Source organism: Physeter macrocephalus, chromosome 11 (genome assembly GCF_002837175.3).
Source record: "Physeter macrocephalus isolate SW-GA chromosome 11, ASM283717v5, whole genome shotgun sequence".
Classification (NCBI taxonomy): Eukaryota; Metazoa; Chordata; class Mammalia; order Artiodactyla; family Physeteridae; genus Physeter; species Physeter macrocephalus.
The window spans coordinates 63,978,424-63,995,655 of NC_041224.1; the positions used below are offsets into that span (position 1 = coordinate 63,978,424).

General features: G+C 44.7%; 2 protein-coding genes across 17 annotated transcripts in view; both read right to left on the reverse strand.

Annotated features, from left to right (window-relative positions):
* Positions 1-592, reverse strand: part of PKM (pyruvate kinase M1/2) — a 25,937-nt gene extending 25,345 nt beyond the window's left edge. The window contains exon 1 of one of the 5 annotated variants that reach the window (XM_007118389.2): positions 374-592. The gene's annotated coding sequence lies outside the window, so the exon portion shown is untranslated. The remainder of the gene's footprint in view (positions 1-373) is intronic. The other 4 variants (XM_024128666.3, XM_055088084.1, XM_007118391.4 and 1 more) reach the window with 4 other exon arrangements.
* Positions 593-6,261: 5,669 nt separating this feature from the next.
* Positions 6,262-17,232, reverse strand: part of PARP6 (poly(ADP-ribose) polymerase family member 6) — a 29,249-nt gene continuing 18,278 nt past the window's right edge. For 6 of the 12 annotated variants that reach the window (XR_003681647.2, XR_003681646.2, XR_003681648.2 and 3 more), the window contains 7 exons: positions 16,498-16,546; positions 16,155-16,267; positions 15,487-15,513; positions 15,322-15,394; positions 8,725-8,804; positions 8,268-8,331; positions 8,032-8,096 (listed from right to left, as the gene is read on the reverse strand). Coding sequence is in view for 1 of the 12 variants with exons in the window: in XM_028495022.2 (XP_028350823.1) it covers positions 7,566-7,668; positions 8,012-8,096; positions 8,268-8,331; positions 8,725-8,804; positions 14,537-14,606; positions 15,322-15,394; positions 16,155-16,267; positions 16,498-16,546 (637 nt within the window). In the remaining 11 variants the exon portion in view is untranslated. Of the gene's footprint in view, positions 7,669-8,011; positions 8,097-8,267; positions 8,332-8,724; positions 8,805-14,536; positions 14,607-15,321; positions 15,395-15,486; positions 15,514-16,154; positions 16,268-16,497; positions 16,547-17,232 lie in introns of those variants that run through there. The other 6 variants (XR_448474.3, XR_003681651.2, XR_448473.3 and 3 more) reach the window with 4 other exon arrangements.

Genomic DNA, 17,232 nt, shown 5'->3' on the forward strand with positions numbered 1-17,232 from the left:
GGAGGGAAACTGAGGGAGGAAAGGATCAAATTAGGAGAGAATAAGGGGAGGAAGACGAGGATGGGACCAGACAGAAGAGGGAGGTAAAGGGAGGGGAGATGGGACCAGAATGGGGGTGGGGGAGGGTCAGGGATTGGGGCAGAAAAGGGGCTGGCTGACCCATCTGCCTTCGGAAGAAGCAGGAGCTGGGGGCTCTGAAGAGGAGGCCCTAGGCGCGAGCAGCCTTTCTCATCTCTTCAGACCCCAACCGGGTGAATCCAAGATGCCACGGATCCTGCGCCACACTGAGTGCGCAGGCGGGCAAGGATTCCGCACTGGCACGGGGGACGGAGCCCCGGTGGGGACGGATGGCCCAATCTCTCCCCAAGCTCACCTCCGACGTCGTCCGGCTCGGGACGCGCTGCTACCGCAGAGGTCCGAGAGCTCGCAAAGCGTCGCTCCAGTGCGGGGATCAGCTACCTCAGCCTCAAGGTTATCCCAGCTAAGTGCCGCCGCAATCCCTCCGCCGTCCCGCCCCCCACCCAATCCTGGCTCCCAGCTCGCGGGGCCCCGCCCCTCTGCGTCCTCGCCGGGCACAGTCACCTTCTGTAGGAGTGCTGCGGGGGAGGAACGGGCGGGCAGGTTGCCTTTTGGAGGAGGACTACATTCCGTGGCGGAAGGACACGTTACATAAAATCGCAGCACTGACGTCCTCAGCGCCCAATGGGGACGCTGCGAGGCAGCAGGACCCGCCCTAGGAGCCCCGGGGACCTCCCTCCCCCACCCCGCCAGGCGCCCCGGCCACCTGTTGCCGCCAACTTGGAAAGCTGGACCAGGGCTCTCCTCTTGACCCTTGGCCCAGCCCGCCCCATCTGAGCTGCCCTGGCCTACCCAGATGATGCCTAGATTTATGGGTCCCCAGGCAGCATTCCCCCAGCCCTGCCCTGTGACTCCCCGCCTCCCGCCGCCTGGGTGCCCGCCCCACTGCACACCCCGAAGACTGAGCCGAACCCGAGGTTCGCGAGCCCGAGATGGGATCAGAGGTTGGGAAGGATGGAGACTCGTGGGATGGTTGGAGGTCTGGGCCGTCTTCGGAGGGGCTCCGACACTGGAACGGGGGTAGGGAGAACCAGGGAGGGCGGAGTGTGCTTGAAGCGGGAGCACGAGGCCCTTTTGTTCTTGGGGCTAGAACAAAGAAGGAAGTTGGGACCATGTGAATACTTAAGTAGGGGCTAGAGTCCTGCAGAGCGAGTGCCTGAGAGTAGAAAGTGAATAGAAGGTATAAATATTTTTTATATTTCCAATAGGAAATGTCAGAACGTGAGAGCCCATAATCTCTGCCGAAGTAAGCACTTCTGTTTCCAAGCTTGTGTATTTAAATCAATTATTGTTGGAGCTTTTCCTACATTCTTCTCTAAGACATTTTCTGATTTCCCAGTAATTAGCCAATAACAAGTGATGACAGCAGTTATCAACGAAACAGCTGTTAACTCTTGCCATCTTTCCAGAGAGCAAGTTTTGAGAGCAGATACAATGTTGCCTCGTTAAAAATCGTGAATACTATTATCTTAGGTTCTTTCCTTTTCCTGGAAAATGAGACCAAAGGGTGTGACCTGCTCAGGCAGACACCCTGCCTGCAGCTGAATCACAGGCCTTCATTATGCTTTCCTGTTAGCTCAGATAAGCTGACAAGGAAAAAGTGACCACCTAAATTTGTTTGAGATAAAATATTTTAATTTCTTCTGTAAGTCGTTTCTGGTCCCCTTAGTTGTAGATAGGAAGTAAACGCTTGGTTATTGAGGTGGTAAGAGCACATGAAGTTGCTGAGAGGAAAAAAAGCCATGCCTCATCAGGGAGAATCAGATTCCTCCCTATTCAGAGAAAGAGGGATGACATAAATGGCCATCTCTGGCCCCTGAGCTAAACATGAACTAAGTACAGTGGTGAACAACACTGGAGGGGCAATATCTGGCCAATGCTGGACTATGTTGCATTTTAAAGATCTAAATCTAGATGTATTCCCATGATTGAAAAGCACGTGTATTAAACTGAAGAGCTGATGGCAAACTACTGCTCTTCAGTTACAGATATTAATCATCCAGTAGTTAAAAAATGCTGTCCATGAAACTTTGGCAGAGACTAATCCACCATATTTTTGCTCACATTAGATGTATAGTGAAAATTTGTCAGAGTTTAAGGTGGTTGTCATTACTTTGCTGAGAAGCAGCATAGTACAGAAGCAAGCGTAGGTTCCATCATATTTAATTCCAATTCCACTCTCTAGCCCTATGACCATATCCTGTAATTTAATGTGAGTCCAGTTCCTTAAAAGTAAACTGAAGACAATTCTTGCTCCATAGGGTGGGGTTTGATCAGATGATGTTTGTGAATGAGTATAGCACACGGCCCAATAGGGGTCCTCTTTGAGAACTGACTAGTCCTGGAGGTGTTTCCTTATGGACTAGTGCCAGAACATATTTCTCAATTCAAGTAACTCTGTTTGCCCTTCTCTAAGCCATCCTCCTGAGTCAAATCTTCATTGCTTTGACCCAGCAACAAGTAACCCCAGGGCTACAGGAAACAGGGGAGGCTGAGGGAGGACACAGGCTCCCCTGAAAGCTAGCTCCTCCTCCACAAGCCAGTCCTTCCACTGTGCTCACAGACCTGGCAGGATAGGAGAGGGGGCTGCTACGTTCACTGGACCGAGGTGTGAGTGAGGGTGTAGATTGCTGTGTTACCTGTTTGGATTTTCGACCACGGAATCACAGAATCTGGAGTTTAATGATTTAACTCTTGATGGTCATTTGGAGTCCCTGGAGAGGTAGGTGTGTCAGCAAACAATACCCGACCAAACCCTGCAGCCTAAAGACAAGCCTTGGCCCTGGTGAACAGGGTAAGGTTACAGGTTTTACCATTACGTGACCTCTTGGCCTCTGCCTGAAATAGCACTGTTACTTCTCTCAGGCCAATACAGTTTCCAGGGCAGCCCACTGGCCTGAATGTCAGATTTAGAAGTGCTTATCACTTTGGACTTCATATGCCCTTTCCAGAGCCAGACCAAGTAGACTGTAATTTCTTCTGTGTCTTCCTGCAGATTCCCAAGGTCTCTTCAGGCCCACCAGGGTGGCAGAAAATCTTAATTCCAGAGTATCCCCCAGACAAATCGTGGAAGGAAAAGAAAGTTGGCCTTTTGGAGTTAGGGATAAAGAGAGAACAGGTTGTCTGTGGGGCAAAGGGAAAGATTCATGGAGGGGGAGACTTGGAGGGGTGGTTACCACAGAGATGGGTATGGGAAGCCCATTCCAGGGTAAATGAACAGTAAAAAAAAATGTTTTCTGAATGCAGCTGTGTACCTAGGTCCCCCCTCCTGAGGAAATGCCTCATCAGCACTTAGAAGGAGGGAAGATTCTTGAGGAGTCCTTGTTCATTCCAGTGCAGGAAGTACTGCCTCAGCCAACATGGCCTCCAACAATTTTTTTCTAGCTCAGAATTGCTGGGGCTCACAGGACAAAGCCTCCTTAGGGTGGGTTAGTCCTATCCACCAAGCCACTCCTGTGGAGGCCTGTGCTCTCTCCTTTTTCCCTGCAAGTGTAGCCAGAGCTCAGGCTCCCTAAGATGCAAGTGGAACTGTAAGCAGACCCTATTCCCCCAAAGTAATCCAGATTTAGAAGACCAAGAAAGGCATCAGCGGGAATTCCCTGGTGGTCCAGTGGTTAAGACCACCCTTCCGCTGCAGGGGGCACGGGTTCGATCCCTGGCCGGGGAACTAAAGATCCCACATGCTGTGGCCAAAAAATAAAATAAAATAAAATAAGAAGTTTTTCAAAAAAAAAAGAAAGGCATCAGCAAACAATAGATCAAATGCCCCCTTCCCCAGGAAGTCCTCCTACTGCAGTTCAATCATAATCCGCATTTTCCTTGGCACCATACTTCTAGTCTCCACCTCCATGCTCACTGGCTACAAGTTAACCTGACCCACTTATCCTAGGAAGGACAGCTAGGACAAAGGAGACTTTGGTCTCCTAGATAAAATAATTTTTGTAGGCAATACCTTAACTTAAAGGGTGACATCTTTGGGCCCCTTGCAGGGTGGCTCTGAAATATTTGTGGAAAACTCTATACAGTACTCCAGAGAGACTGATGCCCCTTCAAATGAACTACTTTATTCCCCCCCGCCGCCTTCTGGGGGAGAAGGACCCTGAAGGAATTATGTGACCCCTGAAGCTTCCTCCCCTCCATTCCCAAATTGATCCCAGAAGCTGAGACATCATCCACCCAAACCTCCATCTCAGAATCCATCCTGTGAAAAGCTGGTAAGTAACCCAGTTATGACTCAGCATCAGGCTCTTCCCTTCCTCTCCCCATTGGCCAGAATGAAAGGCAGAATCTAGCAGAAGGCTCCTCCCCTATGGATGGCCACATCCTCACCACAAACTGAGTCATGGCCACACCCTGCCTGGATGGAAAATTACCGTGAGAGGTAAGGGGAAGGTTTTAACTCCAGGATTTTTAAGTTCTCAATCCAGAAATCACAGCCATCTACTCTCCACCTGGAACTGATTGAGGAAAACATTTTCCCGGCCCTAGCCCTAACAAAGCATGTCCAGGTCTAAATGAGTAAGGCTGCTTGAGCCCAGGACTATGTGAAAGGTAGGAGGCCACTATCAACCACTGTGTGTAGTATTTGTTGTCCTGGCTTCGGTGAAGGATGATGTCTTGCTCAGATCTGGCTTTCACAGGCTCCACCTCCCCACCTCCAAGGCAGCCAGGCCTGGGTGGGAGAAAGGGGCAATCCTCTTTCAACTCCCACTGCAGGCTGTAGGAGGATTCCCCTCCAGAAACTCAGGGCCCTGTGCAATTTTCCTTGCAATGAAAGCATTCTTGTTATAGGAATGCTGCGGGTTTTAATTAGATTTGTTTTACACCATACATGTTTTGAATTTTTTCAAATATGGTTATGTATGGCTTTCAAACTTCTCAGATTCGAAAAGTTCTGATGCTGTTATGCAGAACACTATAAAATGGTATATTTGATTTCATTACGATTTTATTAGCATTAAAAGACTAGTATGCATATGCTATTAAAAGTTATTCCCATGAGGCAAGCTCAGGTTTTTTGAGTTTTTCTGGTAACACACACCATCTGTTCATCACTTCTCATTCCATCATTTGCTAGTACTTGTTATATCAGATGCCACTGATAAAGAAAAACTTAAGAAATGGCTAAAAATGAGAAAAGTCTATTACCAATTTCAGAAAATTGAGCAAAAATGTCGTTATAACATTTGAGTAGCCAAGCACCTAGGTTCAATTGCTGGAACACCAGTGGGAGCAGTTTGAGAACCCCTGGGGAAGTAAGAGTTAAGAGCTCAAGCCCTGGAGTTGAGCAACTCTGGTTAAAAACCCAGCATGGCCACTAACCAGTTGTGAGACCTTACCACATTATTTAAGATCTCTTAAAAAAAAAAAACCATCTTCCATCTTTGTTGTCAGGATTAAATGAAAAAATATTTGTAAAGTTTGAAAGGCTATATAGCATAGAACCAGAATGGCAGCTCTGGAGTCGGGTTGCCTGTCAGTCACTAGCTGTGGAATATGGACAAATCACTTATCCTTTGTGCCTGTTTTCTCATCTACAAAATGGGAATAATGGCATCTATTTCAAAGGCTTGTTTTGAGAATTATATTAGTCAATACAGGTAGAGAGCTTACAACAATACCAAGCACACAGTAAGTAAGCCAAGGTATTAGCAAATTATTAAGGTGCTTAGCATAATGCCCAGCACCTACCTAATAAGAACTAAAAAATGTTAGCTATCTCTGATACTACTATACAGGTGAGCTGAAAGGGTCCTCCCACGAGGCAGGAATTTCAGTTAGGGTGGACTCCCTGATGGGGTCATTTACTTAGAGAAATTTCTCCTAGACCTGAAACCAGAATGGGGGAAGACTTGTAAAGTCAGAATGTAGCAATCTTTACCAAGAAGGGGTAAAGGGGGCTTCCCTGGTGGCGCAGTGGTTAAGAATCCGCCTGCCAGTGCAGGGGACACGGGTTCAAGCCCTGGTCCAGGAAGATCCCACATGCCACGGAGCAACTAAGCCCGTGCGCCACAACTACCGAGCCTGCGCTCTAGAGCCCACGTGCCTAGAGCCCATGCTCCGCAACAAGAGAAGCCACCGCGATGAGAAGCCCACACACCATAATGAAGAGTAGCCTCCGCTCACTGCAACTAGATAAAGCCCACGTGAAGCAATGAAGACCCAATGCAGCCAAAAATAAATAAAATAATAAGCTTTAAAAAAAAAGGGGTAAAGAAGTTTAAGAAACAGCTCCTAGGGGGATGGACCATTAAGAATGGTACTTCCATGTTAAGTTCAGGCTTTGTAGTCTTAACTACAAAGCAGGTAAGATACCCAGGCAAAGAAGGTTACCTCCAAGGTAGGATGAAGGTAATGAAAGACAACAGGTAGTCTAGCACAGGCTTTATAAATCAAGAAGGTATAACAATTTTAAAAACCCTATACTTAAAAGCCAGGCTTGTTTAATGCTTTTTGTAGTCTCTGTGCTTATATTCCTGTTTTCTTCATTAATAGTTCATAAAATATTTGGCAATATCCAACCTGTCTCTTAGAACTAACTTAGGGTTTTAGGTACACAGAGCACAGCCTAAAGGCCAGCACAAGGTTGGCAGTGGGAATTTCAACAGGGAGATGGCTTTCACTGAAACAGTTAGGTCTCCTAGAAACAGCTGTCTTCCCTCACACTGCTATCCTTGGAGAATTTGGATTTTGTTTCATTAAGGGAGGCTTTATTTCCTTAGGATCTCTTTATAGATTTCAAGTTAGAGAACAACCTGCTTCCTGTACCTGCCAGCTCTCCCCCCACCTCCCTTATCCCAAAGAAATAGCTGCGAGGAGAAGCTATTTCTCCTGCTCTCCTGAGGAGGAGAAGCTATTGGCCCAGCCCCCAAGACACAGAGCAAGGGAGAGCAGAGAGGTTTTGAGCAGAGAGTAGAGGTCCTAAGGATAGGAAATCTGAGCTGCTTTGGCCTCAGTGGTCCTTTTAAACCTTGAAGAAGAGTCACCAGTGGTATTCTATATCCTTCTCAGTTTGTATCATCTGCATAAGTTTCATTTATCTAATCCGTTGATTAAAATATTGACAGATCTGTAGTATACTATACTAGATGGACTTAGCTTTGACTCCATCCAACATAAACAGTCCCAACCCTCATGATATTCCACTCTCCCCACCCCCATTTGGGGGCTTGGGGCAGGTGCTGGGCCAAGGTTAGTCAGACCACAGTGATCATATCCAATCCACAGCACCTTCCATTTTATTGATTTATTTACAAACAGGGTGAAGTCAACTGGGAAAATCAGGTAGGGAGTCAGTCTGGGCCATCCAAATGTGGAGTGGTTCCTGGGTCAGTCTCCACCATGAAGGCCGCCTCTTCTATCCTTTTCCTGCCCCTTGGTAATGGCCTCTTGATTCCTCAGGGCAGCCTCAGTTGCTGCTCCTGAGCCCTTTTATGAGGGCAAATGGATCCTGGGGGAATGGGGGTGGTACGAGGGCTGGGGCCCCCTCAGTTTGTGTAAACCTGAGTTCCGATCACACGCATGATTTCCTTCTGTATCTTGGGGTCCTGAGTATTAATGTTGGCATCGCCCACCTGACCATCCTCATATCTGCCAAAGATAGGGCAAGTGTGAGCATAAGAGGGAGAAAAATACCAGAATAATGTCAACCAATGGAACTGCATTTGGAGGTGTGGCCATCCCATCCAAGAAGTCATAACCCTTTCTTGATACTCTTTAGGGTGGAAGAGATTCAGCTTATCTGGTTTCCTCTAAACAGACCTTTATCTATACCCATCCCTATCCTCCAAAGGGAAAGTCCCAGTGCCAGCTCCACTCAGGTAGCCAGGGACAAGTCTCCGACAACAGAAACAGACTTTCCCAGTAGTCACATGTCATTATGCTCCCACCCTCACTCCTCCAAGTAATTCCCAAGGAACCCTCCTAGACTTACACAAAGAAGAACCGTGTGCAGACATGGTCGGACACAGGGCAAACCCAGATGTTCCCATGCTTCTGGAGGTCCTTAGATGTAATCACTGGGAAGAGAAGGGCCAGAAGTTATACATATAATGCTTGGGTCAGAGAGTCCAGGCAGGGAAGGGAAGATATGATGCTTCAACATCACCCTTGGCTGGATCATGTGCCAAAGTTGCACCAGAAATAAAGGTTGGGGACTGAGAAAAACAGGGACTGGGTGAGATACCTACCTTCACAAAGTGCTATACAATTTAGATTCCGACTCTGCAGGAACCTTGACTGAATGGATCGGGTCTGGAAGAGGAGAGCAGAGCCAGGTAGACGGTTATAGCTTTCCCTAGAGAGGCTAGTTAGCTGGTAATGGTTGGGGATGGGGATTGGGATATCCAGCCACCCCCCTGAAATTTTTGCTTTCCATAATCAATCTGGATGAGTCCAGGCTTCCATCTTTACATTTTCATGTCACTGGATTTAAACTCAGTCTCTGCTTTCATACTTTTGACTGAGGCCACAGATGACTCTAGAAATGTGTTCATCTTAGAACATATCTGATTCCTTCAAATGATCTTTAAACCACCCACCACCACCACCTCCACCACCACCATTGTTTCCCCATCCACCTCTGTAGCCTAAACTTATCCCAAAGGAAGGGTCCTGCCTCAGTGGAGCAACGGCAACTAATAATACCTGGGGGATGGTATTCATTCTGTTATATCTCTGGACCAGCTCGTCCTTGGAGGGCATCCTGTGCTGTCCTTTTCCCATTCCTGTCACAGAAAAACAAACCAGTTCATTCACCCATTCCTTAATCAAATATTTACCGAGTGCCTACTATGTGCCAGGCACTGAGCTAGAGATGCTTGGTGATACAGCAGTGAATAAAGCAAACTGTATCTGCCGTCACAGAATTTAGTCTGATGGAGATTATAGGAAAGGAACAAATAATTACAACAGAGCATGGTAAGGGTTATGATGGGGAGAATATAGAGCACTGTGTGAGCCAGAGGAGGAGAACTAGCCTAGCCTCGGGGTTTGAAGAAGGCATCCTGCTGACAGCTATGCTGAGAACTATAGGATTAGGAAGGAAGAGTTAGCTAAATGAAGAGGGAAAGAAGAATTCTAGGCAGAGATAATAGGATATAAAAGGCCTGGAGGAAAGACAAAGCAGTGTGCCTTAGTTTGTAGCAGCTTAGTTGATGGCAGAGAAGTGGTGAGAGATGATGTGGAAGATAAGCTAGGATAAGATCAAGCAGGCCTAGTAGGCCATGTTAAGGCAAATGGAGTTTATCCTGAGAACATCTGGGAATCACTGAAGGGTTCTAAGACAGGGAGTAACACAAGAAATGAGTCAGGAATGAGGGGCCTAGGAGAGTGGTGACATCAACACCTCGGGTCAAATGCCATGCTGAGTGAAATGAGTGGAAAGGAAGCAAGCAGAGCAAGTCAGAACTGCTCTAGTTCAAAGTTACATAAAAAGCTCTGACCAGAGTCATTCAGAGAAAAGGAAGAAAGCAGAGCAGTTAAGTGATGAATAATTTTCCACAGGTAACCACAACGGCAACTACCTTGAAGAGTCCTGCTTCCTTCAGAAAGTCCTCCCAGACTTGAGAAAGAGGTGCCAATTCACTCATTTTCACCCTATCTAAATCCATAAATCCTCCACCATCTTTACCCCTCACTGAATAGCCCTGTTTATAACATTTATAGATTCATTCTGGATTCTTCCTACTTAGATGTGCAACAGTGCTTGTGTGCCCCTATTCCCAACTCTTTCTGGCCTATGATTAGGACTTCAGTCTCTGTATTCAGCTTTATCACAGGCCCAGCCTTATCACAGTCAGGGATGAGTCTGTGTACGAGACCATGAGACCCAAGAGAGACAGATGAAGATGGGAAATGATGCTATCATTGCAGGCCATAAGCAGGGCACTTATCTCACCAGTCCACCCTGGAACTTTCTATTATTGCTAACTCCACTCTGCTGCAAGTCTTGGTTTTGTGATAGCCATGGTATAGAAGTAGGGATGATAACCACTGGACTGACATTCTTCACTGCTCAGGCTGTCAATTCATCATGCACTCACACTGAAGCCCCACGACAGATTTATTGCCTGAACAAAATTTAGGGCAATGAGAGCCTCAAGACTTGAATTGCCAATTTCTTTCTCCTACAGGACACCCACCAGCCCTCTGTTTACAACTTCTCCATTAGCCTTAACTAGGTTTAGCTCTGCATCCAAACATGATGACTTTCTCAGCCTGGGTATTTCAGTGCACGGTTCTGAGTGAAATTCCCATTTAGGTTCTATCCAAGACGTTAAGAGAGAACAATCTGATTTCTATGGCTGGTCTTAGAGGTGGCCCTTATGATTTAATCCAAATCTTGTCCCATCCCAATCCTGTTGCACACTGTCCTGACCATAATGACCCAATCATCTTCTGTCAGTTTCCCTGAGACCAGACACCCTGAGAACCTGGAGGCCAGAATAATCCCTGGATGCTTTGTGTCCAGAGTATACACTTGTGAGAAGTTTCTAAACACGACTAAACACATAGATGGAGTTTACCATCTCCTTTCCCACTGTCCCTCATTTTAACCTGCTCACTATGGCCAAGTCATTAGAGGCTCGGCTAGTCAAATGAATGCTCTCTATTTACACTGACCCGCAGAGGGCACCCAATGTCACTAGGCTACAGATACCCTGAGGAAAAATAGAGAAAACCAGAGCAGAAAGGGGTGGAAGGAAACATACAAAGAAGACAGTTGGCCAAATGCTGGAGTAACTAAAATAACTCGGACATTTATACACATCTCACCCAGCATCAGAGACTCTCACATATCTATAGGGCCCTCAGAGTCAGTCATTCAAGCAAAGCCTACCCTGTGAGTCCAATATAATGATAAGAACACTGGCCTAGAAGTTAGGAAAACTGGATTCCAGTCCTAACTCTGCTACTTAGATCTGTGTGACCCTAAGAAAGTCATTTAACTTTTCTGTGTATCTACTTTCTTACCTGTAAAGTAATAAGAGATTGGACAAGATGACCTGTAACTCCAGTAGTAAAAGCATAAGGTATTTTGTATCTATAATCAAATCGACCTTTGGAGGGAGAAGGATGGTGCCATATGATGTTTTTACGTTATCAGTACATGAAGAAGAAAGTTAAGAAGTCAATAGAGATTCCTGGCTCCATCTAATAACTAAAGGTATTCAGGCACTCAGTAATAAACAAAGGCCAATGGGAGAGGAAAGAGGGAGAGAACAGGGAGAAAACAGACAAGAAGAAAGAATTTTGTGGGCACTAAAAGCCAGGAAGATCTCACTACTTAGAATAAGAGCTTAATTAGAGGGAGGCTCAGGCTGGGACAAAGAAAAATTGTGGAACCTAGACAAAGCCAAAAGACTACCCTGATCCCACCCTGACTGTGGACCCCAGGCACACAGAATAAGATTCATTCACACATTCAATAAATATATATTCACTGGGCCCTTACCCTTCTTGGATTAATCATAACCTTTGATTCACAACACACTATCATTTATTTAATAGGACAATGGATACCTAAAGACCTAACCTAAGAACGAAATCCAAGAACTAAAACATTACCAGTGACTTACATCTAAGTGCTCCTAACTCTATCCCAACTATCTGCCTCCACTTGGGAGGTATCCACTATCCCAAAATTTGAGTTATTTCTTTTTTTCTTTTTCTTTTTCTTTTTTTTGCGGTACGCGGGCCTCTCACTGTTGTGGCCTCTCCTGTTGCGGAGCGCAAGCTCCGGACGTGCAGGCTCAGCGGCCATGGCTCACGGGCCTAGCCGCTCCGCGGCATGTGGGACCTTCCTGGACCGGGGCACGAACCCGTGTCCCCTGCATCGGCAGGCGGATTCTCAACCACTGCGCCACCAGGGAAGCCCTCTTTTTTTCTTTAATTTTATCACGCACACACACATAGCTAAATAATTTTAATTTTTTAAATTATTTATCTATTTTTTGGCTGCATTGGGTCTTCATTGCAGTGTGTGGGCTTCTCATTGCGGTGGCTTCCTTGTTGCAGAGCACAAGCTCTAAACGCACAGGCTTCAGTAGTTGTGGCTTATGGGCTGAGCAGTTGTGGCTTGTGGGCTCTAGAGCGCAGGCTCAGTAGCTGTAGTGCACGGACTTAGCTGCTCCGTGGCATGTGGGATCTTCCCGGACCAGGGCTCGAACCCGTGTCCCCTGCACTGGCAGGCAGATTCTTAACCACTGCACCACCAGCGAAGTCCTAATTTTAATTTTTGAGCAACATAAAAAAGGCATCATACAGTAGTCCTCTGGGCTTGCCTTTTTTTTTTTTTTTTTTCTCAACTATTATTTTTCAACATTTTTTCCATGTTGCTGAATGCCACTGTTGGTTCATTTTCATTAATGAATAATAATCCATTGTGAGAATATATTAAAATGTATTTATCCATTCTCCTGATGATGAGCACCTGGGTTGTTTCTAAGATTTGCTGTTGCAAACAATATTACTCTGAACATTCATGTACACAACTTTGGGTGCACATATGCAGAAATGAAAATGCTGGGTCACAGGGATAAAATTTCTCAGCTTTATGAAATTTAACACCAAATGTTTTCCAAAGTGGTTGTACCAATTTATATTCCCATAAGTGATAAAATAGATCCTGCTTATCTGCAACCTCTGGTACAATCAGAGGTATTATCAGATTTTTTAATTTTTGCCAATCCACATAGATGCTACATGGTTGTCATTACAGTCTTGCTTTTACCTCCTTATTAACAAAGGATGAGCAGCTGCTCATATTTTTCGGTCATTTCTTCAGTGAGATGCCTGTTCATGTTGTTTGCTTTTATTTTTTATTGGGTTGTCTTTTTCTTATTTGTAATAATTTTTAAAATGCATCTTTATTACTAATCTTTTATAGTTGTATGTGTTACAAATGTCTTCTGGTTTGTAACTTGCGTTTTCACTTTCTTAAGGTGTCTTCTGATGAACAAAAGCTTTTCGTTTTAATAAAGTCAAATTTACCAATCTTATGATTTGTAATTCCATCTTTTTCTATTCTCTGGGTGATTTTGTTTAAGATTGGGATAATTTGTTCCTTGAAAGTGTGACTTAAGACTCACTTGTAAAATGATCTGGGTTTAGCAGAAACTAACACCATTGTAAAGCAATTATACTCCAATAAAGATGTTTAAAAAAAAAAATTATCTGGGTTTGGTAAGTTTTTTGTTTTGTTTTGTTGTGGCAAATTTGAAACTACTATTTCAATGTCTTTTACAATTTTAGAGCTATTCAGGCTTTCTATTTCTTCTTGAATCAGTTCTGTTAAGTTATATTTTTCTAGGGATTTATCAATTTTGACAAAGTCTTCAAAGCACTGGCATAAAGTTGACAGAATTCTCCTATTAGCTTTTAAAATTTTGCTATATCTATAGTTATGTTCTGTTTTTCATTCATAATATTATTTAATTGTGCTCTTTTTCTTCTTAATCAATCTAGCCAGGTTTATCTGTTTGTTAGTTCTTTAAAAGAATCATCTTTTGGCTTTTTTGAGCCTATCTATTATACCCGTTTTTATTTCACTGATTTTGGTTCTTACCTATATTAACTCCTTCCTTCTACTTTGTTTGGTTTATTCTGTCGTTAGAGACTTTTCTAGTTCTGTTATTCTGGAACTAAGTGTTATCGTTATAACAGTTACAATTAATGGAGAATACTAAATAGTAATTTATAAAAATCTAGCACTGGCCCCTTCATATGGTAGACATGCAACTATATGGTGGCTCACTTTTATATAGAGACTATACAGAACAAGAACAAAAGAAGACTGAAAAGGAACTCAGACATAAACTTGAAACAATGAGAGAGATAAGTCAGATTCGTTTTCTGAGCTGGACAAAGCTGAACTCATCTCCTAACTAGAATCTGGACATTGTTTATGCCTTATCTTTGGAATAAAATGCTTCCTCTTGCATTCAACGTGACTATTATAATAGTGTATAATTATACATAGTTTAAATTTTAAAAGGTGGTTGACAAGGAGGAGAACAATGTCTTCAGAAATGTAAGCCAGTCGAAGGGGCTCAAGCCTTCAAGTGCATTCATATATAAACTCGCATGCACGTGTGGTGTGCACATACACAATCTATAATGACAGGCTAATGCCAACACCAAAAATGTGTTCTCCAAAGAGCCTAGTTTCATTTCCCAGTTATTCCTTAACCCACTCCCAGGACCAAGGCCCCACAATGAATAAAATCATCCCCATGGAGAAGAGGATACCTAAGAGAAAGGGAGACAGTTGGCCTCAACTTGCAAAGAATCTAAATTCCTAATGAGAGAAAACAGAGAAAGATTATGTATCCATGACTGGGGAGAGAGCTGACACAGACCAAGTGTCCATGATGGAAGAGGAGACAGCATAGGATTATGTAGTCACAAAATGGATGCAATGTAAATAAAGTCAATGTGACCAAAGATTATTTCTTACCTGAGTATCCAAAGGAAATACTGGAGATGGGGCTCAGGTAGATGCCTTTGCCATAGGCTGCTCCATGCAGCTTGCAGGGAAACACCAGGATGAGCAATATGAGCCTGGGCCCACCCATGGCTGTGTATTAGGCAGCCACAGGGCTTATCCAGCCCTCTGTCCCTCCATTTAATCTTCTCACTCACTCAGATAACTTTAGGCACCTACTCTTGAAAAGCTGATTGGCTGAAAAGTGGATGCAAGTTAACCCCTTTGCCTGTGAAATACTAGATATTGATGCCTTGGAGAGTGAGGAGTGGCAGAGCCACTGAGTCAGTCCCTCAGAAGCCATGCTCCTGTCCATAGGCCTTGGTATATATGCAGATCCCCACCCTCCAAAAAGGAATACAGAACAGGCAGTCAGGAGGAGGAACAATAACTATTCCTTGGAGTCTTGCAGGGCAAAGAAATAAGTCTCCTATATCAACTCTCTGAGTGAATAGTCACATATATTGAAAAGCTCTAACAAGTTAATTTATCACAGTGGCTGCAATTAGCAATTTATTATTTCTGTCTACAGTTACATTCCCATTCCTAAAAACACCAAAAAACAAAGCCTAGGGTCAAAATACAACAGCCACATTCATTCTATACATATAGTTTCAACTTCCTCCCTAGGGAAGCCTCACAGGAAGCTAGGTTTGAGGACACTGAGGCAAAAACAGTTGAGTACTCTAGAGTAGACTTCAAAACTGAGTGGGGCAGGGAGGGGGGTGGAGAGAAAGGGAAAAGGGGCACAGCCTCACCTGCAGTTTGGTGTAGGATGCATTGACCAGCCCATTGCGCAGGATCGAATGCCAGTTCTCAATGTGGGACCCACTGTAAGGCAGGGTAGAATATATGTCTCCTCATGGAATGAGGTTCCCAGGAGCACTTCCAAGACTGCCACTCCCACCCATTCTCACACTCACAGGACATGAAGATGGACACAAATAAACCTAGCAATGGATATGCACATGGATATAGTCACAGGCATGCAAGATGAGTGTGTGTGTGGCTAAACCTTACATCTTAATATCCAGTCTCTTCCCTTCCACGCTTCAAACAGTCCCATCCTAAATCCTCAACTGCTGGTTCAATATTTTCATTTGCCTATTATCCTGATATCTCAAATTAAACAAATTCATCTCAAACTCAACAAGATTATCACTGATCCCAAATATGGCTTCCAGTAATGACTTCACATCTCTTTTAAGGAAAGGGTACCACCAACTCCCTTTAAATTACCTTTAATCTCTCTTTTTCTCTCTCTCCTCTCACACTGGGCATAAATTGCTGATTTCCTTCAAAGCAGCTTTCAAATCTATCCCCGCTAATATGTTCCTTCAACCACATCTTTTTATACGTAAATGTCATTTCTCCTCAACTACATCACGAGTAGCTTGAGAGTAAAAACCATATCTTATGTATCTTTATTCTCTACAGCACCTACCACAATAGCACGTAGTATCTGTTGACTGACTGGTTGACGGACATAGATAACACAAACTCATATGCCTCAAGTGAACTTGCCTTCCCATGCCCCTACATTATTTCTGCCTTATCCAGCACCCAGCCCCAGCCCCGCCCCACTTCTCACTGGAAGGCAAAGGTGCTGCCATAGAGCTTCTTGGCGGTCCGGAACCGAGCCTCCTTGGCGGGAGGGCTGCTCAGCAGGAGGAACTGGTGTGAGGTGTGCATGAACTTCAGCTGCTGCCCAGGGTGGGGGTGGGGTCAGGGAAACAGAGGAGAAATGGAGATCAGGGAGTGAAGGGAGCAAATTAGGCTTGCACTGACCCCAAAGAAAGGAAATATGCGTAGGCCCAAAGACTACTGAGACAAGCCCAACCAGGCAGGTCTAGGACCAATTCAGTTAGCTGGTTTGGAGCCCCTCCCTGCCCCTCACCAGAAATTTAGTGTTTAGAGGGAGAATGGTCACTTACCCTGCTGAGAGGTAGTTTGACAATGTGTGACCTGTTACTAGAGATGATCCTAGGACAAAACAGAGAAAAAACAAAAAGGATAGAATAAGTGTGTGGTTAGGCCATCCTGAACAAAGTAGTAGCCTTGCTCTGCCCCTGGGAGAACAAGCAAGGATTCCAGGGCTGTTTGAGTCCAGGACACTATCTGGATATTCCTGTGGGTGGTAATGTTTGTGTATAAAAATGTAAAAGCGAAGTTACTGACCAGGGACCAGCAAGTTACTGGGTAATTAAACACAATGGATGAAAGAAAGAGAGGGGTGGGAGGTGGGCTGCTACATCTAGGGAGAGAAAAGGATAGAACAAAAGGTCAGCACAAGAGGTCAACTACCAAAAAAAGTTAGAAAGGTGGGGGTCTGTATTAGGATGGTGACAACTTACACTTGGGATTTAGAAACTTAGAACTGGGGCTCAGGAGCCATCCTGCCTGAGCTCAAAGGAAGGCTGAAGGCTCTCAGAGATGAGGGGAATGGAAAGTTATTGTTTGAGCTGCAGAAAAAAAACAGAAGAAACTAGAACAAACTTCCTGAGGATTCAGGGACAGACTGGGCCATATGTAGGCTGAACTCAGAGGACAGGAGAGAACAAAGGCATAAACTGTTGAGGGCTCAGCAAGGGAGTAGTATCTCTTATAGTGGACATGTTTTTTTTTCTTTTGTGCTTCACTCATGTACCTGTGATGCCATCCTGGATGGG